This window comes from Malus domestica, chromosome 02, assembly GCF_042453785.1.
Source record: "Malus domestica chromosome 02, GDT2T_hap1".
NCBI lineage: Eukaryota > Viridiplantae > Streptophyta > Magnoliopsida > Rosales > Rosaceae > Malus > Malus domestica.
This window is the reverse complement of record NC_091662.1, coordinates 19,641,283-19,661,688: the sequence shown is the minus strand read 5'-3', so window position 1 is coordinate 19,661,688 and position 20,406 is coordinate 19,641,283. Positions and strand designations below refer to the sequence as shown.

The 20,406-nt window shown below is 42.8% G+C and overlaps 1 protein-coding gene across 1 annotated transcript; it reads right to left on the bottom strand.

Annotated features, from left to right (window-relative positions):
* Positions 1-3,729: 3,729 nt before the first annotated feature.
* On the bottom strand, positions 3,730-4,257 carry LOC139191394 (uncharacterized). Its single transcript, XM_070812231.1, has one exon. The coding sequence runs from the start codon at positions 4,255-4,257 to the stop codon at positions 3,730-3,732; it is 528 nt and encodes a 175-aa protein (XP_070668332.1).
* Between the last annotated feature and the right edge of the window lie 16,149 nt (positions 4,258-20,406).

The window sequence follows — 20,406 nt, the reverse complement described above, 5'->3', positions numbered from 1 at the left end:
TAGCTAGTGGTCACACCCTAGCACTCAGCCCGGCCATTCTCGCCCATCTCCTACGCTGCTTGGCCGAAACGACCCTTGATAAGATTGACTCGCACCAAAATGGTCATCTCTGGGTCTTCCAACTTTGGTTGCAGGTCTACTCCGCCCCTCTTCGGCCAACAGTCGCTGATTTCTTGCCTACGGAATCGCTCGGCCCTCAGCTGGCTTCTTGGCCAACACCCCCCCACCAAGCTGAAGAGGTGTTCAGATACTTTTTCGCTCTCGACGATCTTTCTAATGACGAGTTCTTGATTTGTTGTCGTCGCGAATACCCTTTATCGATCAGGCTTCCTACATCCATGTGGGGCACAGATGAAGATGCTGACCTTCGTCAATCCTGGAGGTCTTTCGTGCTTGCCCGCGACCTACATCTCGGCTGTGAGGGTCGCCGAGCAGGTTGGGAAGTGTATCATCCCAACTTCCTCGCTCGGTAGCTTGGCTACCTCCAAGGTTGCCCGGTCCCCCTTCTCTCCTCACGGTCCATCCTGAGCCGCGGACGTGAACTTGGTTCTTCAGAGAAGGAATGCGATGACGCCAAAAAGGACTTCCATGAGCGATGTAAAAAATTCCGCCTTCGACCGGCTACTTCAGAACCTCTTAGCACTGATACCTTCGGCGATTGGTGGGAAGAATACACTCATAGCTTCTTCAGCGCACCGGTTGAAGATGTCATTAACAAGATCTTCGGCGATCGTCCCCACAAAGCTCCTGCTCCCCAACCTAAAGAGGCTACCCATGGTATATAGCTTCCTTTACATATTTGGATATATATATATATATATATATATATATATATCTTTACTGTTATTGACTTGGCTTTCAATTCTCAGGCAGCCGAGCGTCGAAGAAGGTAAAAGCGGTGGCTGCAATTGCAGCCAAGAAAAAGGCAATCCCCTCTTCCAAGCCAAGCAAACGACCCTAACAAGAGACTGAGACGGCCTCCGCAGTCTCTCGTCCTACAAAATACGTCAAGAAATTGGCAAACAAAAGGCAACGAGACATTCACGTCATCTCTAGCCAAACGTCGAGAACGGCCACTCCCGATGTTTCTCCTTCCACCCCAGCTGTACGCATCTCGACGATCGTGCAGCTGGCTCCGACAAGTTAGGCTCCCAAAGCTCGTCCTGACCCTTCAGTCGTGACTAGGCCAAGGACTGCTCCATTGGTCGAGCCGTCTGTAGTTTCAGGGTTGGCCGTTACACCTGTCGTGGAAGAGGCGGCCCCTTTGACCGAGAGAACTCTCTCTAAAAATCCAAAACACGTGGCAGTCATTCTAGAAGAGAGTGACGGGAGTGACGAGATTCCGTTGGCGGGTCGCCTTCAACCATGCAATCAACCTCCTTCTGCGTCCGAGGCAACTGTCCAAGTCGGCCCTTCTGCGGCCGACCGTGGCAAACGACCTATCGTAAAACCAGAGGAGAGCGATGAGAGCGACAAGATTTCGCTGGCGAGTCACCCTCAACCCCGTAATCAACCTCCTCTTGCGTCCGAGGCAGCTGTCCAAATCGGCCATTTTGCAGCTGATCGTGGCAAACGACCTGCCATAGAGCCAGAAGTGACGGCATAAATGCCCATTCATCCGCAGGACCAGGACTTCAACATTCCTCCCTAAGAAGCCATTTCGGCCTTCGTAAGTAACCCTACTACTTTCCTTGGTTATTTTTCTATCTTAGAGCTCTAAACCAAGAAAATATTAAATGTCAGGTGCCTGCCCATTCTTTTCATCGAAAATTCTACGCGCCGAAGGGTGTTATCGATATTTCTTGGCCGCCTCAGTGGCCATCGAACGTAGATAACCTCCATTGGCCGCGTTAACTGAGGAGCAGTCTAAGACACTAGGCTCGGCCCTTAAGTTCTTTAGGTTCGAGCAATAAACCTGAAGATATGGCCGAAGTCTCATCTCGGTAGGTTTAAAACAAAACCTTCTTGCTATCTTTTTCGTGATGTCCTTAAGCTTAAACTGATTTTTGTGTGCAGCCTTCATGGGAAGTCGAGTTTAAAGCTCTCTTATCAAGCATTACCGGAGCGCCTGGTTCTTCGACCACCACAATTGAACCCACTGATTCAACTGCTCTAGCTTGGTTGCAAGAAGTCTTGTCTCTCTCGTTGTCGCCGCAAGTCCTTAAGCGCAAAGGTCTTGATTTGTTGAGTGCATACCTAAACGATCTCGGAGCCGATGGTCAAATGAGCGTTGAGGCTATCGTTCAGGCATCGTCCACCTTGGAGCGCGTTCGGGAAACCTTTAGTGTCATCGAGAACGCTCTGAGGGCTGAACAAGATCTAAAAGCGTCTGTGGCTGTCCAAGACGCTCTACGGCCGAAGATCGATGCCCTAAAGGCTAAAGGAGAAGCCTTGGCCGACCTCGACCGTCAAATAGCCGAATTGGCAAAACGAAGGTTGACTATTGCTTCTAAGCTTGCGAAGGACTTTGAATCGGGCGGTAAAGATTGTATAACCGAGCATGCGGTGAGCGCAAAACAAATCGAACAGTTAAAGATGGACAAGAAGAACCGGCAGGTCGAGGTCATAATGGGTGAAGTGCGGTGGTTAGAGCTGAAGGCCCTTCTCGGCACTCTTCTTCCTTCTTCGCCCTGAATTTATTTAAATGTAAACTGATCGACGTGCTCAATTTGTGTATTCTCTTATCGGTCTTAATGAAATGAGTTTCTATTCCCGCATTTCCCATGTGACCAGATAGTACTTCTTTAAAAACTTCCCATTGATTGGTAATCTGTGAACTAAACCGGTCCGATCTCTAAGATGATATGCGTCTTTGCCGAGAACCTTATGTATGACGAACGACCCTTCCTAATTTGGCGACCATTTGCCAAACCTAGGATCTTTAATTCCTACGGGCAACACCGATTGCCAAACTAACTCTCATTCGCCAAATGTTTTCTGCCGGACCTTTTGATTATAGGCTCGCTCGGCAATCTGTTTTTGTGCCACCAACAAGTTATAAGCATCAAGTCGCGCTTCTTCTAAATCTTCTAACTCCTGTCCCATGGATTGATTATATTTGGCGCTGAACAGACTATGTTCAATTATTCACAACGAATTTATGCTTAACTCGATTGGTAACATTGCATCATGTCCGTAGATTAGTGCATACGGGGTTATCCCAGTCGCCGATCGGGGCGATGTTCGATATGCCCATAAAGCCTCATTCAACTTTAAATGCCACATGCCAAGCCTTTCTTTTATTATTTTCTCGAGAATGCCGATTAACACTTTGTTACTTGTCTCGGCCTGCCCATTTGCTTGTGGATAATACGGTGTAGACTGTTCAAGCCAAATTTTCAAACTTGCAGTATATTCTTTAAACCTCTCGGCTGTAAAGATTATGCCATTGTTAGTGATGATCGTTTCTGGTACGCCAAATCTGGTCACAATGTGTTCTTCCACAAAGTAGCAAACTTCTTTAGACGTTAGCTCGGCATACGATTTTGCTTCGACCTACTTAGTGAAGTAGTCGGTTGCTACCAGTATCCATGCGTGCTTGGCAGCCCCGGAAGATGGTGTGATTTTGCCGATTACGTCTATGGCCTATCCTCTAAACGACCATGGTTTGGTGACCAAATGTAATGATTCGGCCATGACTCTTTGTATAAGACCATGAATCTGACACTGTATGCACCCTCGTGCGAACTCGATACAATCCTTTAGTATTCTTAGCCAAAAATAGCCGTGTTATCGAAGCAACCATCGCATTTTACGTCCGGACTGATGAGCTCCGCAAACCCCTTCATGGACTTCTATGATTACTTGAGCACCCTCTTGGAGGCCGAGGCATAGCAGTAATAGACCATCCTCACATTTTCGGTATAACTCGTTTTGATATATGACATAGTTTGTGGCGTGAACTCTTGTCTTGCGACTATGTTTGCCGTTGGGATTGTCAAGATACTGCATAATGGGTTTTCTCCAATCATCTGGTATTGCCTTGACAGCGCAAACATCTATACGGTCTTGTCGGTCTAACAACGAAGGTAAGGACATGACTCTTGTGCGTATCACGTTGTCGCGTCGGAAGACTTGCTGGTTAACCAAGGTCGGGTATAACTGTCGTAAGACTGGTATTTCTCGGCCTGGCTTGCCCCCCAGGAGTTGTGCACCAGAGGCGATTTGAGCCAATTCGTCTGCGTCGGTATTATGAATCCGGGAAATATGTTCAAATGTAATACCTTCGAAGGATTCGGCCAAATAGCTGGCGACCATGTGATAGGGTGCTAGGGTACAACTCATGCATCGAAAAGAACCATTAAGTTGGTTAATCACAAGTTTGGAGTCACACGGGTCGCCCTCAAGTCATAAAGGATTCCAAGGCCGATGATAAGGGCTTCGTATTCGGCTTGGTTATTTGTGCATTCAAAATCCAGCTTGAGCGAAAAATACCAACGATCGTGGTTTGGAGATTGAATGACAATTCCAACGCCAGCCGAAGATGAAGTACGTGAGCCGTCAAAGTACATCGTCCAGTAGTTATCACGCGTGTCAACCATGCCGATTTCAACGTCGTTGCCCCCAAAACCATATGGGGAAGGCTGTTGAGCAAGGAAATCAGCCAGTGCCTGGCCTTTAACAAATTTCTAGGGCACGTATTGCAAGCTAAACTCGACAACGCCATTGTCCACTTCCCAATTCAGCCTTTGACGATTGGTCAGGTGAGCATATAGCGGATGACGTCGGTCTGGGCAATGACTTGGGTGACCGATGGGAGTATGTAATGCCTAAGCTTGGAGGTGGCGAAAAATACGGCTAGGCAAAGCTTCTCGACGGCGGAATAATTGATCTCCGATTGATTGAGATTTCGACTTAGATAAAAAATAACCTGCTCTCGTTCGGCATCGTTGTCTTGCGCGAGGAGGCAGCCGATGGACTCTTCGGCCGTCGAGATATATAGCTTGAGAGGCTTACCACGCCGGGGTGGGACAAGGACAGGTGGTGTCGTGACGGAGACTTTGATTTGCGTAAACGTCGCCTGATGCTCGTCTTTCTACTTAAATTTATCTGAGTCCTTGAGTTTCAAAAGCGTAGAGAACGCTTTCATTTTACCCGCCGAGTTAGCTATAAATCAACGGAGAAAATTTATCTTACCGAGTAAGGACTGTAGTTGTTTTTTCGTCGTCGGGGGTGGAGCATTGATGATTGCGCGTGCTTTATTTTCATCCACTTCAATCCCACGGTGATGCACGAGGAAGCCAAGAAAATTACCGGCCGACACACCGAAAGCACATTTGGCAGGATTCATTTTGAGGTTGTGTTGACGCATACGGAGGAAAGCCTATCGGAAATAAGCCAGATGTGCCTGCCGGCGTTTAGATTTGATTACAACATCGTCAATGTTGACTTCGACAATGGTTCCAATTAAATCATGAAATATGGTGTTCATTGCTCGTTGGTATGTGGCACCGGCATTCTTGAGGTCGAATGGCATGACCACCCGTTCATATGTACCGAGTGCCCCCAGGCAGCGAAAAGCAGTCTTGTGCACATCGGCTTCGGTAATGAAAATTTGGTTGTACCCGGCATGTCCATCCATAAAAGATAAGATCGCATGATTCACCGCAGCGTCGATTAACAAATCCGAAATCAGCATCGTATACTCATCTTTGGGAGTTGCCAAATTCAGATTTCTAAAATCGATGCAAATGCGCAATGCACCACTTTTCTTTAAAACATGAACGATATTGGCCAACCATTCAACATATCGAGCTGTCCGAATGAACCCTGCTTTCAAGAGACGAACCAGTTCATCCTTGATGTCGAGTTGCACTTCGATCGAGAATCGTCGAGGTGGTTGACGGAAAGGTTTACACCTAGGTTTAATACGTAACTCATGCTCGACGAGAGTGCGATCTAACCATGGCATCTTGTGGTAGCTCCAAGCAAAACAATCTTTGAACTCCTCAAGCAGGGCACGAAGTTCGGCTTTTATAGGTTGGGGAAGTAAAACACTAATAAATAAAGTTCGTGGGTCATCGGCTATCCCAACATTAATTTCTTCCAATGGGTCCTTGACTTGGGGCCGATTGTCTTCGAGCTTGGCCGGGGCAGCTTGAATTTTGTCAAGAGATAAGACAGGACCATTGTCTCATTCGACGAGGAACTTTACGAGGTTAACGCCTGAATTTGGTTGCTTAGATATAGTATACCAATGAGCCAGTAGTCGTTCCATAGTAGATGAAACCGCGGCCAGACATTTTTCCCGATCGGTGTCAAACATCGGGGTTGGGGATAAAGTTAGCTAACCCGAGTCTCGTCGAATCCTGGTGGACAGTTTCGACGCCAACCTCGATAGCTTTCTGAACAAAAATCTGAGTTGGTCGTCCTTCATCATTAAAACCTTGTAGGGTGATGTAGCCGACGTGGTCATCATAATACCGTGCTTGGATCATGTTAGCTTCGAAGGGCTGACTATCGGCCCAGTGAACAATGACCGATTTACCGTCCTAAAAGACGAGCACTTGATATAATGATGAAGGAATATAGCTGGTTTGATGAATCCAGTCTCGATCGAGCAATGCATTATACTCGATCTTGGAGTCGACGATGAAAAAGGCAGTCATTTGATTACGACATGTAATGTTTACTGCTAAAGGAAGCACCCCTTTGGTTTGGAATTTATCCCCGATGAAACTGTTCATTGTGATCCCAGAGGGAATAAGTTCGTCATTGGAGCGACGTAACGCCTTCATGACGTTTACAGGAATGATATTGACAGTGGCTCCACAGTCGACAAAAACTTTGGAGACTGGATACCCTTCGATATGGGTTGTTACATATAATGGCTTCAAATGATGAAGTTTGGCCGATGATGATCGAGGAAATAATTCGGTTAAAGCTGCCTTGAGGTTGTCATCTTTTGTTGTTGACTCGACTTCAGCAACAGTTACAAAATCAATGTGACTGGTTTCCTCGGCAACTACGTCGCCATCGAGGAAATTCGATTGAGATGTGCTTGACTGAAAATCAGCGGGCAAAACATGGACCATACTGATTTCCATGTTATCCAGGACCAACGGGCCCATCGGGTTACGATCATCCTCTTCAGCCTCTTCTCTTTCCTGGTCACCGACTATGGCATCTGCTTCCGTCAGAGTTGTACTAAGAGACTCCTCTGCTCATTCTTCAATGGTTTGTTCCCGCAGTGTCTCTTCGGAAGCCTGTTTGTTCTGTGTAGGTGCCTCAGGTGCGTCTGAAATCGGAATTGTGCCTGAGATTAGTGCCAGGATACGAGCTTGCTCTTGGTACATTATACGGGCATCCCTGGTGTCGAGATAGGCATCCAACCGTGCGACTCGTGCTTCTCGTATGTGCTGGAACCTAGCTTTCAATCCTGGGTCTGAGGTCTTCTGAATAATTCGCTCGGCATCCGAGCAAGTTAGGACGAGATCGATTGTATCTTGACATGCTTTCGGTAAACCATATAGATCGTTGGCCGAATGCTTTTTATGAAACTCTCGCATATATTCCAAGGCCTCACCGATGAATGGTGGATGTAAACTCCGTCGAATTTTGATCAAAGGTTCTTGTGGGGTTGGCGGAGACAGTTTGCTTTCAGCTTCTTGCCTGAAATGCTCGAAGCGTGCCTTCATTTCCCCGGGCTGAAAAAGAAGTTTGATCCATTTATCAGCCTCCTCAAATGTGGTTTCGACATCTCGATTGACCAGCCGTTTCCTTTGAACCAGCTCTGTCATAATAGTTGGAGATGGTCGTTCATCATCATTGGCAACTGTTTCCTTCGGCCGCCATTTAGGGACCGAAGTTTCTTGGGATGCCCATCGGCGGGCCATGCAGTCTATTCTTTGGTGCCAATGTTTATGGGATTTGGACAGTGTAGTGTAGACGCCATTTGAAGAGTGATATGTACACCAACGCTGGTCTCGAGGTTCGGGAGGTTTGAAAGTTTTTTGGCTCTGCGATGATTCCGAGCTGCTAGAATTACGTATGTAATAATCTTCGTCATAAAATGGAGCATCAAAATCGAGGCGTCATCTGACTGAAGGTGTCTCTTCCACCCGCACTTTAGGGTCGAGCCTATCAAAAACCCCTTGATGTTGGCCTGCGTTGAGCACCTTTTGCTGTGTTGCGTCTGTAGGGATCTCTGCCTTCCTTTTTCCTTTATCCCTAGGTAGGCAAGCATCTACCATATTTACTGTTGCCGTCGGAAATGGGTCGGTATCAACACTCATCTTCTTCTCCGAAAATTTGAGTTTGCTGTTATCAATCCAGCTTTGGACGTTGTCTCGAAACACGACGTAATAATTTGTCGTATATTTGCTTGAATTATGGTATTTGCAATATATCTTTCCTTTAAGCTCTTCGACCTTAGGAATGTTATGCCCGGGCCGAAGTTTGATGATCTTCGCTGATAACAATTGATCAAAAATTGCATCGGCCTTTGTAATATCAAAAGTATAAAGTTTTGACGTTTTCATTGTTTCTTTAGTGGCCGAGCGGGTTTTGACTTCCTTAGAGTCAATTTGAGTCAGTGCCTTGCAAACGTATGGCTTATCTATGACTATCTCAGCTGCGTCCACGCTGACGTATTCGCCTTCGGTCGATGCGTAACTGACAGTGGGATTTTTGTAGATCGTCCCTCTGGATGGAGCTTTCAAGATCTTCTCTTCGCGGAGTAAATAATCATATTGCTCGACATGCTGGGCTAGTTCATACATATCCCGAAAGTTTGCCCCCTAGAATTTCTTTTTGTATTCTACGTCAAGACCATTCAGAGTAAGTCTGACAAATTCGACTTCGGGGAGAGGTACTCGACACCAATTCCTGGCTAATTTAAATCTGGTAAGATAATCCATTGGTGACTCATCGAATGCTTGAGCCATCCTTGTTAATGAGGACATTGACATTTCCATCCCTGGTCGATAAAACTGCTCATGAAATTTCTCGACCAACTCCTCCCAGCTCTGGACAGAATTCGGTGGGAGGTTGATATACCAAGAAAATGCTGAACCGATCAGCGAAAAGTTGAAAAGTTGAAAAGTTACAGCTTGTGAAAATCGTTATTGACATCTCCGCATTGCGCGGTGAAACGGGCCACATGTTCTAATGAGGATAAGGATGATTCTCCGGCAAAAAGGCTAAAATCTGGGATTTTGAAATCTCTAGGGTATTCGAACTGTTCCACATAAGCTGGATACGAATGTATAAATTTAGGCAACTTCGGCTCTTTCTTCATGGCCGAATCGATCATCCGTTGGACCTCGGTCATATCGACGGGTGTTGCTTCCACTCTCTGGTCAGATCCGTCTGGCCTACTATTTGATCCTCCTCCTTTTTCCAAGTTAATTGGTTTGAGCCGAGCAGGGATTAACTCGGTCGGTACAATTGGTAACAGATTATTTCTTGGTGGCAAGTGCTGGACAAGATCGAAAGACCTACTGTGGCTGACCTTACTAACCAGTATTTTGAGTAATCTGGTTTGTGCCTCACTGGTATTGTGTATCACGTCATGAAGTTTATCGATTCCTCGACTAAATGTCTGTTCAACCGTCTGAGACTGCTCGTCAAGTCGTTTTCGAAGAAATGATCTTGTTGGTGGATCAGATCCTTCACCACCATCCTTGTCATAATCCTCTATTATCCCTTCATTGAGAATGCAGGTGTTCCTGTTATGAATTTCTAGACTGTGAAACTGACCGCCGAGATTAACTTCTTTTTCTCGACGAGTCACACTTGTGGACTTAGGTGTCACAGTGCTAAGGGGATTCTGCGCATGCGGCACACTTTGTTCTATGCTCTGAATTGGCAAATCGGTTGTTGATTTTCCCATAACTGTTTTCTTTTTTACCGATCGCGTTTCAATTGGCATGAACTTCGTAGTTTAGCACTAGGTCCCACTGGGCGTGCTAAAATGTTGACCCTAAAAACTACCAAGCCTACGTGGCACGTAGGCCGAGTAATCTATAAGCTAACTACGTCCTTCGGTGAATGCGGGGCGTGCCAACTCGTCGACCGAGCTCGGCCTAGGAGTAAATTTGTTGATGTTGCGTTGGGTGCGCGGCTGACTTCTGTGTCTTGCGATTGCGGCCGAGGAAGGAACACATCTCGGCCTCTTAGGTCCTCGAACCTGAAGACAAGGCTACTATTCTTACGAAGTTCACTAATCGTCGTCGTCGAATTTGGTCACAGTGATGGTATTCGTCAGAGTAAACTCACGCCGAATCGACACCAAAGTGTAAGGGCACAAATACTCAAAGCAGATATGAGTCTTAATAGTGAACGTGGTTCGGCCGTCTAAATGCCGAACTCTAAATCCTACTTGAGAGTATCCAATCATAAAATAACTCGGCGTGCAATGCGCCGAGCTCAGTAAGCTGTAACACCTCACTTCACCGAGAAGGCTAATGAGATGACCCCAATCAATAAGGATTTGGAAACCCTTCTCGACCGAGACTTGGATAGATAACCAACCGTCCTTACCGCAGTGTTGTTGATGCCAACGGAAGATGTTGCGAGATCGGCTGATTCTATGGCGACAGAGCTATCTATGCCGACTGAAGATATCACCGGTTGCTTTCACAGTGCTGTTGATGCCAACGGAAGATGTGTCAATGAAAAGAGAAAATAAAAATCTCAAGTTGTTGAGAGAGTTTGCGCAGGGCAGTTGTGTGTTGAATTTGAGGAGGTTCTCACGCTGCACAGCGCCTTGTATTTATAGTAGTGTACCTTCTAGGTCGAGTTAACACCTTACTCGGATTAGGATTTCTTCTTCTAATCAAACATCCCCTCGAGTACTCCTACTCCTATCAGGATTTTGAACCAATCATTTCATCGAGCCGGATTCACTTTCGGGTTATTAATCTCGCCGAGACTTCTTATTGCGCTAGGATTCGACTCATCTTGTAGTATGGCTTAACCAATCTAAGTTTGAAAGCCCACGAACTAAACGCTCCATGGTAACCTTGTAGTAAGGCCTCCTGGGTCGAGAATGACTCTACACTCGGCCCAAACTAATATTTTAGGCCCAAACAACACCGAGAAGGCATATGCCAAAAAAAACCCAATGAAAGTTTCAGTATTAGGTAACGAGACGAAATCCTTCGACGGTTATAAACGTATCATCACGGTTTACCGGTTATTTTAATTCCGATTTTGATGATTTTTTACTACTAAGCTCCTTGACCTCATAAGATATAATGAACAAACCCGATCGTCAATTTTAAATATTTACACTCGTGCTTAACACAAAATCTTACATTCTACTTAATGGAAGTATAGAATAAACTCTAAGTGTTTGTTAGGTCTATCGTTTTGATGGGATATGCAATCTACGAAACAAATTTCAACAATTCAAAACTTGTTTGAATATAAGACAAGATCTCATATGCCAAAATCACCAAAAACAAACTTTCAGGATTAGGTAATAGGACGAAATCCTTCAATGGTTAAAAATGTACCATCACGATCTAATGGTTAATTTAGCTTCGATTTTGATGATTTTTTACACCAACGTTCTTTGACCATGGAAGAAAACAATGAACGAACCCAATCATCAGTTTAAAATACTTACACTAGTGGTTACCACAAAAGCTTACGTTCTACTAAGTGGAAGTGCAAAATAAACTCTTAGTGTTTGTTGAGTCTATTGTTTTGATGGGAAACACAGTCTACGAAACAAATTTAACAATCCAACCTTCAAATTTGTTTGAATATAGTGTGAGATCGCATACGCCAAAATAAAAAAAAAACAAACTTCAGGGATTGGGTAATCCTTAATGGTTACAAACGTATCATCACGATTTAACAGTTATTTTAGCTTCAATTTTGATTATTTTTTACAACTACGTTCATCGACCATAGAACAAAACAATGAACAAATCTGATCAGCATTTTAAAATACTTACACTGGTGGTTACCACAAAATCTTATACTTTGCTTATTGGAAGTATAAAATAAAGTCTAAGTGTTTGTTAAATCTATTGTCTTGGCGAGATACGCAGTCACGAAATAAATTTCAATGATCCAACCGTCAAATTTGTTTGAATATAGTACGAGATCGCATCTGTCAAAAATCATCAAGACAAACTTTCAGGGATTAGGTAATTGGACGAAATCGCTCGACTACTACAAACGTATATCATCATGATTTAACGGCTATATCACCTTTGGCTTTGATTATTTTTTTCAATGACGCTAACTATGGGTAAAACTACACACTGAATTGACCTGATCATCAAATTGGATGATCTTTTAACGTTTAAAATAAATAAATAAAATAGGAAAAATTTTGAATTTTTTGCATTTGCACGACGAAATTTACATATTTCATCGGGCCAACATATCTAACTTCATCAGCAACCATGATTAATTCGTCAGGCAAGCCTTCAAACTTAACCAATTTTATTTCCAGAACATTGGCCGACGACAATTCGTCGGCTAAATAAAGTTTATTTGACCCGACGAAATTATTTAGTCTAGAAAGGAAGTTATTTTGTAGTGACTTACGTGTGTGTGTGTGTGTGTGTGTATAAAACAGTGGGTAATAGTGCAAATTGTTAGAAGGGTTATTGGTGATGAAGAGAATATGAATTAATAATGAAATACCTAGGAAATTTATAGAGTTGGTGCCTGAATGGGCAGTTAATGCCTTAAGAAAACGATGGTTTTGTTGTGTATGTGTATATACATTTATATATTTATATCAAAAGTTCCTCACATTTAAAGTTTAAGGTCCTATTTTAATTTTGAGAGAAAGAGAGGGATAGTTTGCGGTCTTAGATATATTCATTTTCTAATAAAGGTTTTTGTTGATTTTTTCCTGAACTTGTTAGGAGTTGTTTCCCTCTTGAATTTTAATTTTAGCGGATTATCTTTCTGGACTTTTACAAAATAGCCAATTTCTCTTCTAACATTAGATTTTGAAAATTTTCATCTAAATGTCTATCCATTATGGTCACATGGCAAATGTGTGAGGATAATAAAGTAGTTTACCTTAATGTGGACAATAGGGGTGGGTTCAAAAAACCGAAAACCGAAAAAAACCGAAAACCAAACCGGACCGAGGCCGAAAAAAACCGAACCGAACCGAATCTGGTCAGTTCGGTTTCGATTTTTGAGGTTCGGAAACCGAACCGAACCAAACCGATATATATATATTTAATTATTTTTTTCAATATTATAAATAGTTTAGTCATACAATCATAACAAAACAAAACCTGTTGCCAAGTTGGTTTCAGGGAAAATTTTCAAGTTGCAGCGCAAGAGTTCGAACCCTCATGCCTCCAACATTTCAGAAAAGTTTTTTAATTTTTTTGAGAAATCAACAAAACCCTTTAAGTTAACCCTAGCCACTAGCAGCCACACCTTTTATTCATTCCCCTCTTCTCTCTCTCGTTCCCTTCCCTGCCTCCAGTGTAACCCTAACCCAGTAACCTTCTCGCGCAGCCAAGCCTCCTCTCTGTCTTTCTCAAACTCTCTGTCTCTCTTGGTCTTGAATCCCAGGCGACCCGCGACGGCGCGACCCTTCTCACTCTCAATCTCTCACACCTCGCCCTCGCCGTGAGCTTCTTCTTGCCGTTTCGAGCCCCAAAAATCAAACGCCGCGGCAAACAGGCGCTGAAAAATGGATGGGGGAGTTCCGGCGCTGCTTCCGACGCCGCAATCGAAACCCTATGAACCAGAGGATGGTGCTTCGGCAACCTCGAACAAGTGAAGGCGATGATCTTGATCCACTCCGCCTTGTCCGATGACACTCGTACTGTGGTGGATTCGGTGGAGTTGGAGCTCACCAACATGGAACTCAAATCCATCTCCTCCAGGTCCTTGCCCGACCCGCATACCCTCCGAAAGTCCTCTCACCTCCTCGGCCCCAAAGTCCTCCAGGTATTGACTCCTCACAAGTTTTTCTTCCTGTATGTTTACATATTCTTTTTTCTGTGTGTGTCGAACTGGTGGTTAAACATGAGATTTTTTATAAAGTACATACGTATATCTGGTGGTTGGACTATGTGGTATTCAATTTTGTTCTGGATTCTCGAGGAAGGTAGACCTGTTTAGTAGCATACTGCTTTTATGTGACAAATAGCTAAGATTTGTGCTGAAGCAATGTTGGTGAATCAGAAAAAGCTTTTGCAGTATGGTGCTAAATTTTTACTTTTACAGACAGTAATGATGATCTGATAAGGAAATTTTAGCACTTGCAAAGGAACATAGTGATAGTATAAGCATGAGCAACTCTTGTTGAAGTTTTCTGGTTTAAGAGACCAAGAAACGCTTTTAAATTCTGAAATCCTAGTCATTAACATTATGTAAATTAGTTAAAGTTTTCGTATTGAATTTGAATGCCATTTCCCTACTTGCCCCTGTTTTGGGATCAGAACTCACTTGTTCCAGGCTTGTACCGGTGATAGTCACTGGCACTGCATCAAAAGACAGGTATAGATTAGAAGCTATTAAGTTAAACTACGTTTTTTGTTTGATTTAGTTTGCACAGTAGGGCTAAGAATTTCTTCTTGTAGAGTACCAAACATCAAGTTCAATGTGGCTAAGGTGTTGCAGTCGATTATTCCGATAGTTGATCAGTCGGTAAGTAATAGAGATCTTTTCATTTGATAGTCCTTACGCAAAGGACCATAATTTTCAAAATACAATACTGAAATCGAGTTAAAGCACTGAAAGCACTTATGCGTAACACGCTTTGCACAGGTGGTGGAGAAAACTATTCGTCCTTGTTTGCTTGAGCTTAGTGAGGACTCACACCTCAGTACAACATAAACCTGATGTTTATGCCCAAACAAATATCTATGACGAGCATCAGCGGTCACAATGGGCATGGTGTGTGTGTGTTGTGTTGTGTTGAATAACCGAAAAAGGATGACTCTTAAGTGACTTTGAATGTAAACTTTCATATTTTCAATTTTTTTTTTAAATTTTTGGAGGAAGAAAAAAAAAACCGAACCGAAAAAAAACCGAAAAAATTTGAACCGAACCGAAATTTCGGTTCGGTTTCGGTTTTGGGAAAAAACCGAATCGTTGAGAACCGAACCCAGCCCTAGTGGACAATAGATTGCTATGTTCTTATTATCTTCCGCTATTTAACTCTGTACACTTTTGTTTGAATTAGCCATGAGAGTCCAATTAGCAGCTGCAAAGTATGGATTTTGCATCCAATTTACCAATAAAATTACTTTTTTGCCTTTATACAGTTGAAATGTGTTGTCCACGTGACCTGTTAAAAATATAAAGCTGCTAGGGTTTAGGATAAGCAAGGAAGATATCATGGTAGTTTTATTTCATTCAAATTCTGCTTTACATGGAGTACAAGATTTATACAATAATGCATGAGGCTATTCTAGGAAGTCAACTATAAATATCAATACATGATTTACACAAATCAATTTATTCCTATAACTAAGGAAGACAAGCAATCTTCAATGATACTCCAAATATTGTCGTTCAATACTCCCCCTCAAGGTGGAGTGTGAATGTCAATCACACCCATCTTGCCAAGTAAGGATCGAAACATAGCTTGTCCAAGTGGCTTGGAGAATATGTCAGCTAATTGCGCTCTAGTACGAATGTAAGTTGTTGTGATGATCCCTGATTGAATGTGCTCACGAACAACATGACAATCAATCTCTATGTGCTTGGTGTGCTCGTGAAACACGGGAATGACAGCTATATGTAGAGCAACTTGATTGTCACAATATAGTTTTGCTGGCATACGATGATCAACTCATAGGTCAGCTAATAAATATTTCATCCATGTAAGCTCGCATGTTGTAGAAGCCATGGCATGATACTCCGCTTCTGGTGAAGACCAAGAAATGGTTGTTTGTTTCTTAGTTTTCCAATACACCAATGCACCTCCAAGAAATATACAATAATTCGTGATGGATCTCCTTGTAATTGGGCATCAAGCCCAATCGGCATTGCAATAACCAGTCAACATTAAGTCCTCTTTTGAAGGAAATAGAAGTCCTTGTCCAGGTGCCTCTGTATCGCAAGAGGCAATGAATGGCTTCTAGATATGGTTTTCTTGGTTGTTGCATGTATTAACTGAGTATATGGACTACGTATGAAATCTCTAGTCTGGTGATCATAAGATAAATGAGTTTACCAACATGCCTTCTATACTTCGAAGCATTGTGAAGAACTTGTCCCTCTGTTGGAGATAACTTCAAGTTTTCTTCCATGGGAAATTTTGCAGGTTTGGCACCAAGTAAGCTAGCTTCATCAAGGATATCAAGTGTGTATTTCCGTTGAGAGATGGAGATGCCTTAAGAGGACCGAGCCACTTCTACTCCAAGAAAGTATTTTAATGGTCCAAGGTCCTTGATTCGAAAATGAGTATGAAGAAATTGTTTGAGGCCATGAATGGCCACTTCATCATTACCTGTGATGATCATGTCATCGACGTAAATTAGTACGGTTGTGAATGAATGATCACGTACCTTGGTGAATAAAGAGTAATCAGCTTTGGATTGTTGATATCCGGCTTGGTGTATGGTGGTGGAAAATTTGTAAAACTAACTACGATAAGCTTGTTTAAGCCCGTAGAGTGACTTGTTAAGTCAGCATATATTATGCTCCCCCTACCGACGAAGACCGAGAGGCAATTGCATATATACTTCTTTCCCAAGGTCCCCATGGAGGAAGGCATTTTGAACGTCCATTTGGTGAATAGACCAATGACGAACAGAAGCCACGACCAAAAGACAACGAACGGTAATGAGTTTGGCAACAAGGGCGGAGGTCTCTTTGTAGTCGATACCTTCCTATTGGATAAAGCCTTTAGCAACAAGGCGAGCTTTATAACGTTCGACGGAACCATCTGAATTGTACTTGATTTTATAGTCCCATTTGCAACCAATGGCCTGATGACCGGAAGGAAGGCGAGTGAGAGTCCATGTATTGTTTTGTTCCAAAACAAGGAGTTTGAATTGCATGGCAGCTTTCCATATAGGATCACTATTAGCCTACTCAAAAGTGGTAGGTTCGACAAGGGTAGAAATAACACAAGCGAAATAGCAATGGGAAGAAGAAAGATGAGCATAAGAAACATAGTAAGATAAGGGATAACGAGTATCTGACATGGATAAAGAGTTGGCACCGGGAGCAAGAGACTGTATATGATATAAATGGTAGCCTTGGAGTCGCACAGATGGTTTAGTGGGATGGTGAGATTGTCTGGTAGCCAGGGAAATGGGGGAAGGTGGTGTCGGGGAGGTGGAAGGCATATGGGTAGACTCGGTGGGAAGTGGGTCCGTGGGAGGTGGTGGGTTTGGAGGTGTTGTAGTAGGATGTGGCAAGGTCGTGGCAAATGTAGGATCAAAGGTAGGGTCTGAAGGCGTGGAAATGGTAGGATCAGTAGGTAGAGGTAAGACAACACTATCGGGTTGGTGATCTGGTGACTAGGAAATAAAGGAAAATTGATCTTCATGAAAAACACCATCACAAGTAGTGGAAATTTTGTGGGTAGTAAGATCATGAACACGGTAGCCTTTTGACCAAAAGGGTATCCAACAAATATGCATTTTTGAGCACGTTGATCAAACTTGTGTGCATGGATGAGATTCATGGCATAGCATAAGCAACCAAAAACTCTGAGGTGGGTAAAATCTGGAAGGGTATGATGCAAAAGTTCGAAAGGGGTTTTGTGCTGGAGGAATGGTGTGGGTAAACAATTAATTAAATAACATGTTGTTTGAACTCTTCCCCCCTCCCCCCCCCCCCCCAAAATGTTAAAGGTAAATTGGCTTGAAATTGAAGTGCTCTCCCAACATTTAAAAGGTGACGATGTTTCCTTTCAACTACCCTATTTTTTTAGGGAGTTAAAGGACAAGATGTGTGAAACATGATCCCTTGCTATCAAATAATGATTGTAAAGAAGTGAATTCAACCCCATTATCTGCCCTAAGTGTTTTGATCATGCAATTAAATTGTGTTTGAACCCAAGCAATAAAGGAGCATAACAACCCTTGTGTTTTAGACTTTAAACGCATAAAATGAATCCAAGTATAACGAGAATAATCATCAACAATGGTAAAAAAATATCGAGCCCTTGAATGGGAATTGACTCGATGGGGTCCCCAAATATCACAATGTATTAAACCAAAAGGTGCTTTAGATGAAATAAAACTTGATGGAAAAGATAAACGGGTTTGCTTAGCAAGAGGGCAAATATCACACGAATGACTATAGTCAAACATAATAGTTGGAACTTGCTTGGTCAAACTTGTAGAGGGCTGGTGGAAGGATGTCCTAAGCGTTAGTGCAAAAGGTTTGAATGGTGGCTTATGTTGTGGGCAAGGTGTTTGTGCTGACAATAAGTAATAGAGCCTATTATATCGCTTGCCAGGACAATTGTCCTCCTCGTATCCATGTCATGTATCACACAAAAGTGGGAAAGAAAATCACTATGCATTGTAAGGACTCGGTGAGTTTGCTAACGGATAACAAATAGACTTAAAAATTAGGCACATGTAACACATCATCAAGTTTAATAAGAGGAGTGACTTGGACGGAACCAACATAATCTATGGTGGCCTTTCCCCCATTCGGCATTTGTATAGAATCAAACATGGATAAGGCTTTCTTGTCAAGTAAGTGAGGTGAAGGAGAGATGTGGTCTGTTGCCCCACTATCAATGATCCAATAGAGGGTTTGTTGTGGTAAAACTTCTGACATCTTGGACAAGGGTGTAAGTGTACCAGTGGCATTTGCAAAGTGTTACGGATTACCGTCAAGATTGTTTTTCTTGAGCATTTCCATGATTTGATTGTACTTTTCAACAATGAATTTGGGCCTATCACAGGTGGTTCCCTTATGGTGCCGATCAACAACTTTGGCGACTTCATCGCCAGTCTTTACTTGGTTGGCCGCAGGTTTCCTCTTGTTAGGAGGTGTTACCTTCTTGCCATGGTATTTGTGCCCTAGCGAGAAATCGTAGAGATAGAAGCAGCGATCCACGATGTGTTATTTTTTATCACAATAGGAGCATTTAAGAGACCGGTTACCTCGTTGTGCAGCAGGTTCCCTATTGCTTGTTACATTCATAGCATGTAAATTGGTATTATTATGAGTGAGAGATACCTCCACTTGTTTCTCTTGTTGTAGAACAAGAGAGTATGCCTTCCGAGTGTCTGGAAGTGGCTGCATCAATAAGATTTGCCCACGTACCGCGGCATATGATTCATTTAATCACATGAGAAACTGCATCACCCTTTCCTTTACATCTTGCTCATTAATCTTCTTCAAGCCCCCATAAGTGCATGTTGGAGGCTCATGGTAAGATGTCAATTCACCCCATAATGCTTTCAGCTTTGTGTAGTAGACTGAGATCGATTGTTGCTCCTGTCTGTGTTCAACAATTTCACTCTTAATTTGATAAACATCCGAATCATTTCCCTAGGAAAAACAATCAAGCAAGTCTACCCACACATCTGCTACTGATGGCTAGTAAGAAACACTGCTTGCGATGTCTTCATGCACAGAGTTCAAGATCCACGCGAGGACCATGTCATTGCATCGTTGCCACAATGCAAATTGTTTGTCTGTTTTAGCAGGAGGGTTAATGGTTCCATCGACCAAGCCCAGCTTGTTCTTCGCACTTAGACTGATGCACATAGCATGGCTCCATGTGTTGTAGTTGTCTCCTTGAAGAGTTTTGGAGACCAAAATGTTACAGCTTGATCAAAGGGATGTAATACGAATGGGTTCGAGATGTCAATAGCCATCTCTGTTGGTTTTGGATTGGTTGCTGATTCACTCATGATGATAGTACCGTTTGTTTAATGTGCGGAAGCGTTGGGTATTCAGAGTCACCAGAAACGGTGCTCTGATACCATGTTAAAAATATAAAGCTACTAGGGTTTCGGATCTCTAGGGTTTAGGATAAGCAAGGAAGATAATAATGGTAGTTTTATTTCATTCGAATTCTGCTTTACATGGAGTACAAGATTTATACAATAATACATGACGCTATTCTAGGAAGTCAACTATAAATATCAATACATGATTTACACGGATCAATTTATTCCTATAACTAAGGAAGACAAGCAATCCTTAATGATACTCCAAGATATTGGCTATTTATAAATTTCAGGAGGTAAATTAACTAAATTAAAATTTAAAGAAAAAATTGGCAGCTCTATACAAATTTGGAAGGCAAATTATCAAATAGGTGTTTTCTAATATTAAGGTGGTCCTTTGTTTTCTTCTTAGAGAAAGAGAGAGAGGGCGCTTGGACAAATTTTTTATTACAGGGGAGACCCATTTAGATTTTCCTTTGGCCAAAGAAGCCTTATTTTATCTGTTTATTTTCTTCTCTGTCTCTTTTTTTTTTCTCTCTGTCAAGAAGTAGAACCAGCTTGGACGTTGATATAATTTATAACTTATAATCTA

Coding starts and splice junctions, on each gene's coding strand:
- LOC139191394 (XM_070812231.1), bottom strand. CDS start 4,257: ATGGTCGCCAGCTATTTGGCCGAATCCTTCGAAGGTATTACATTTGAA.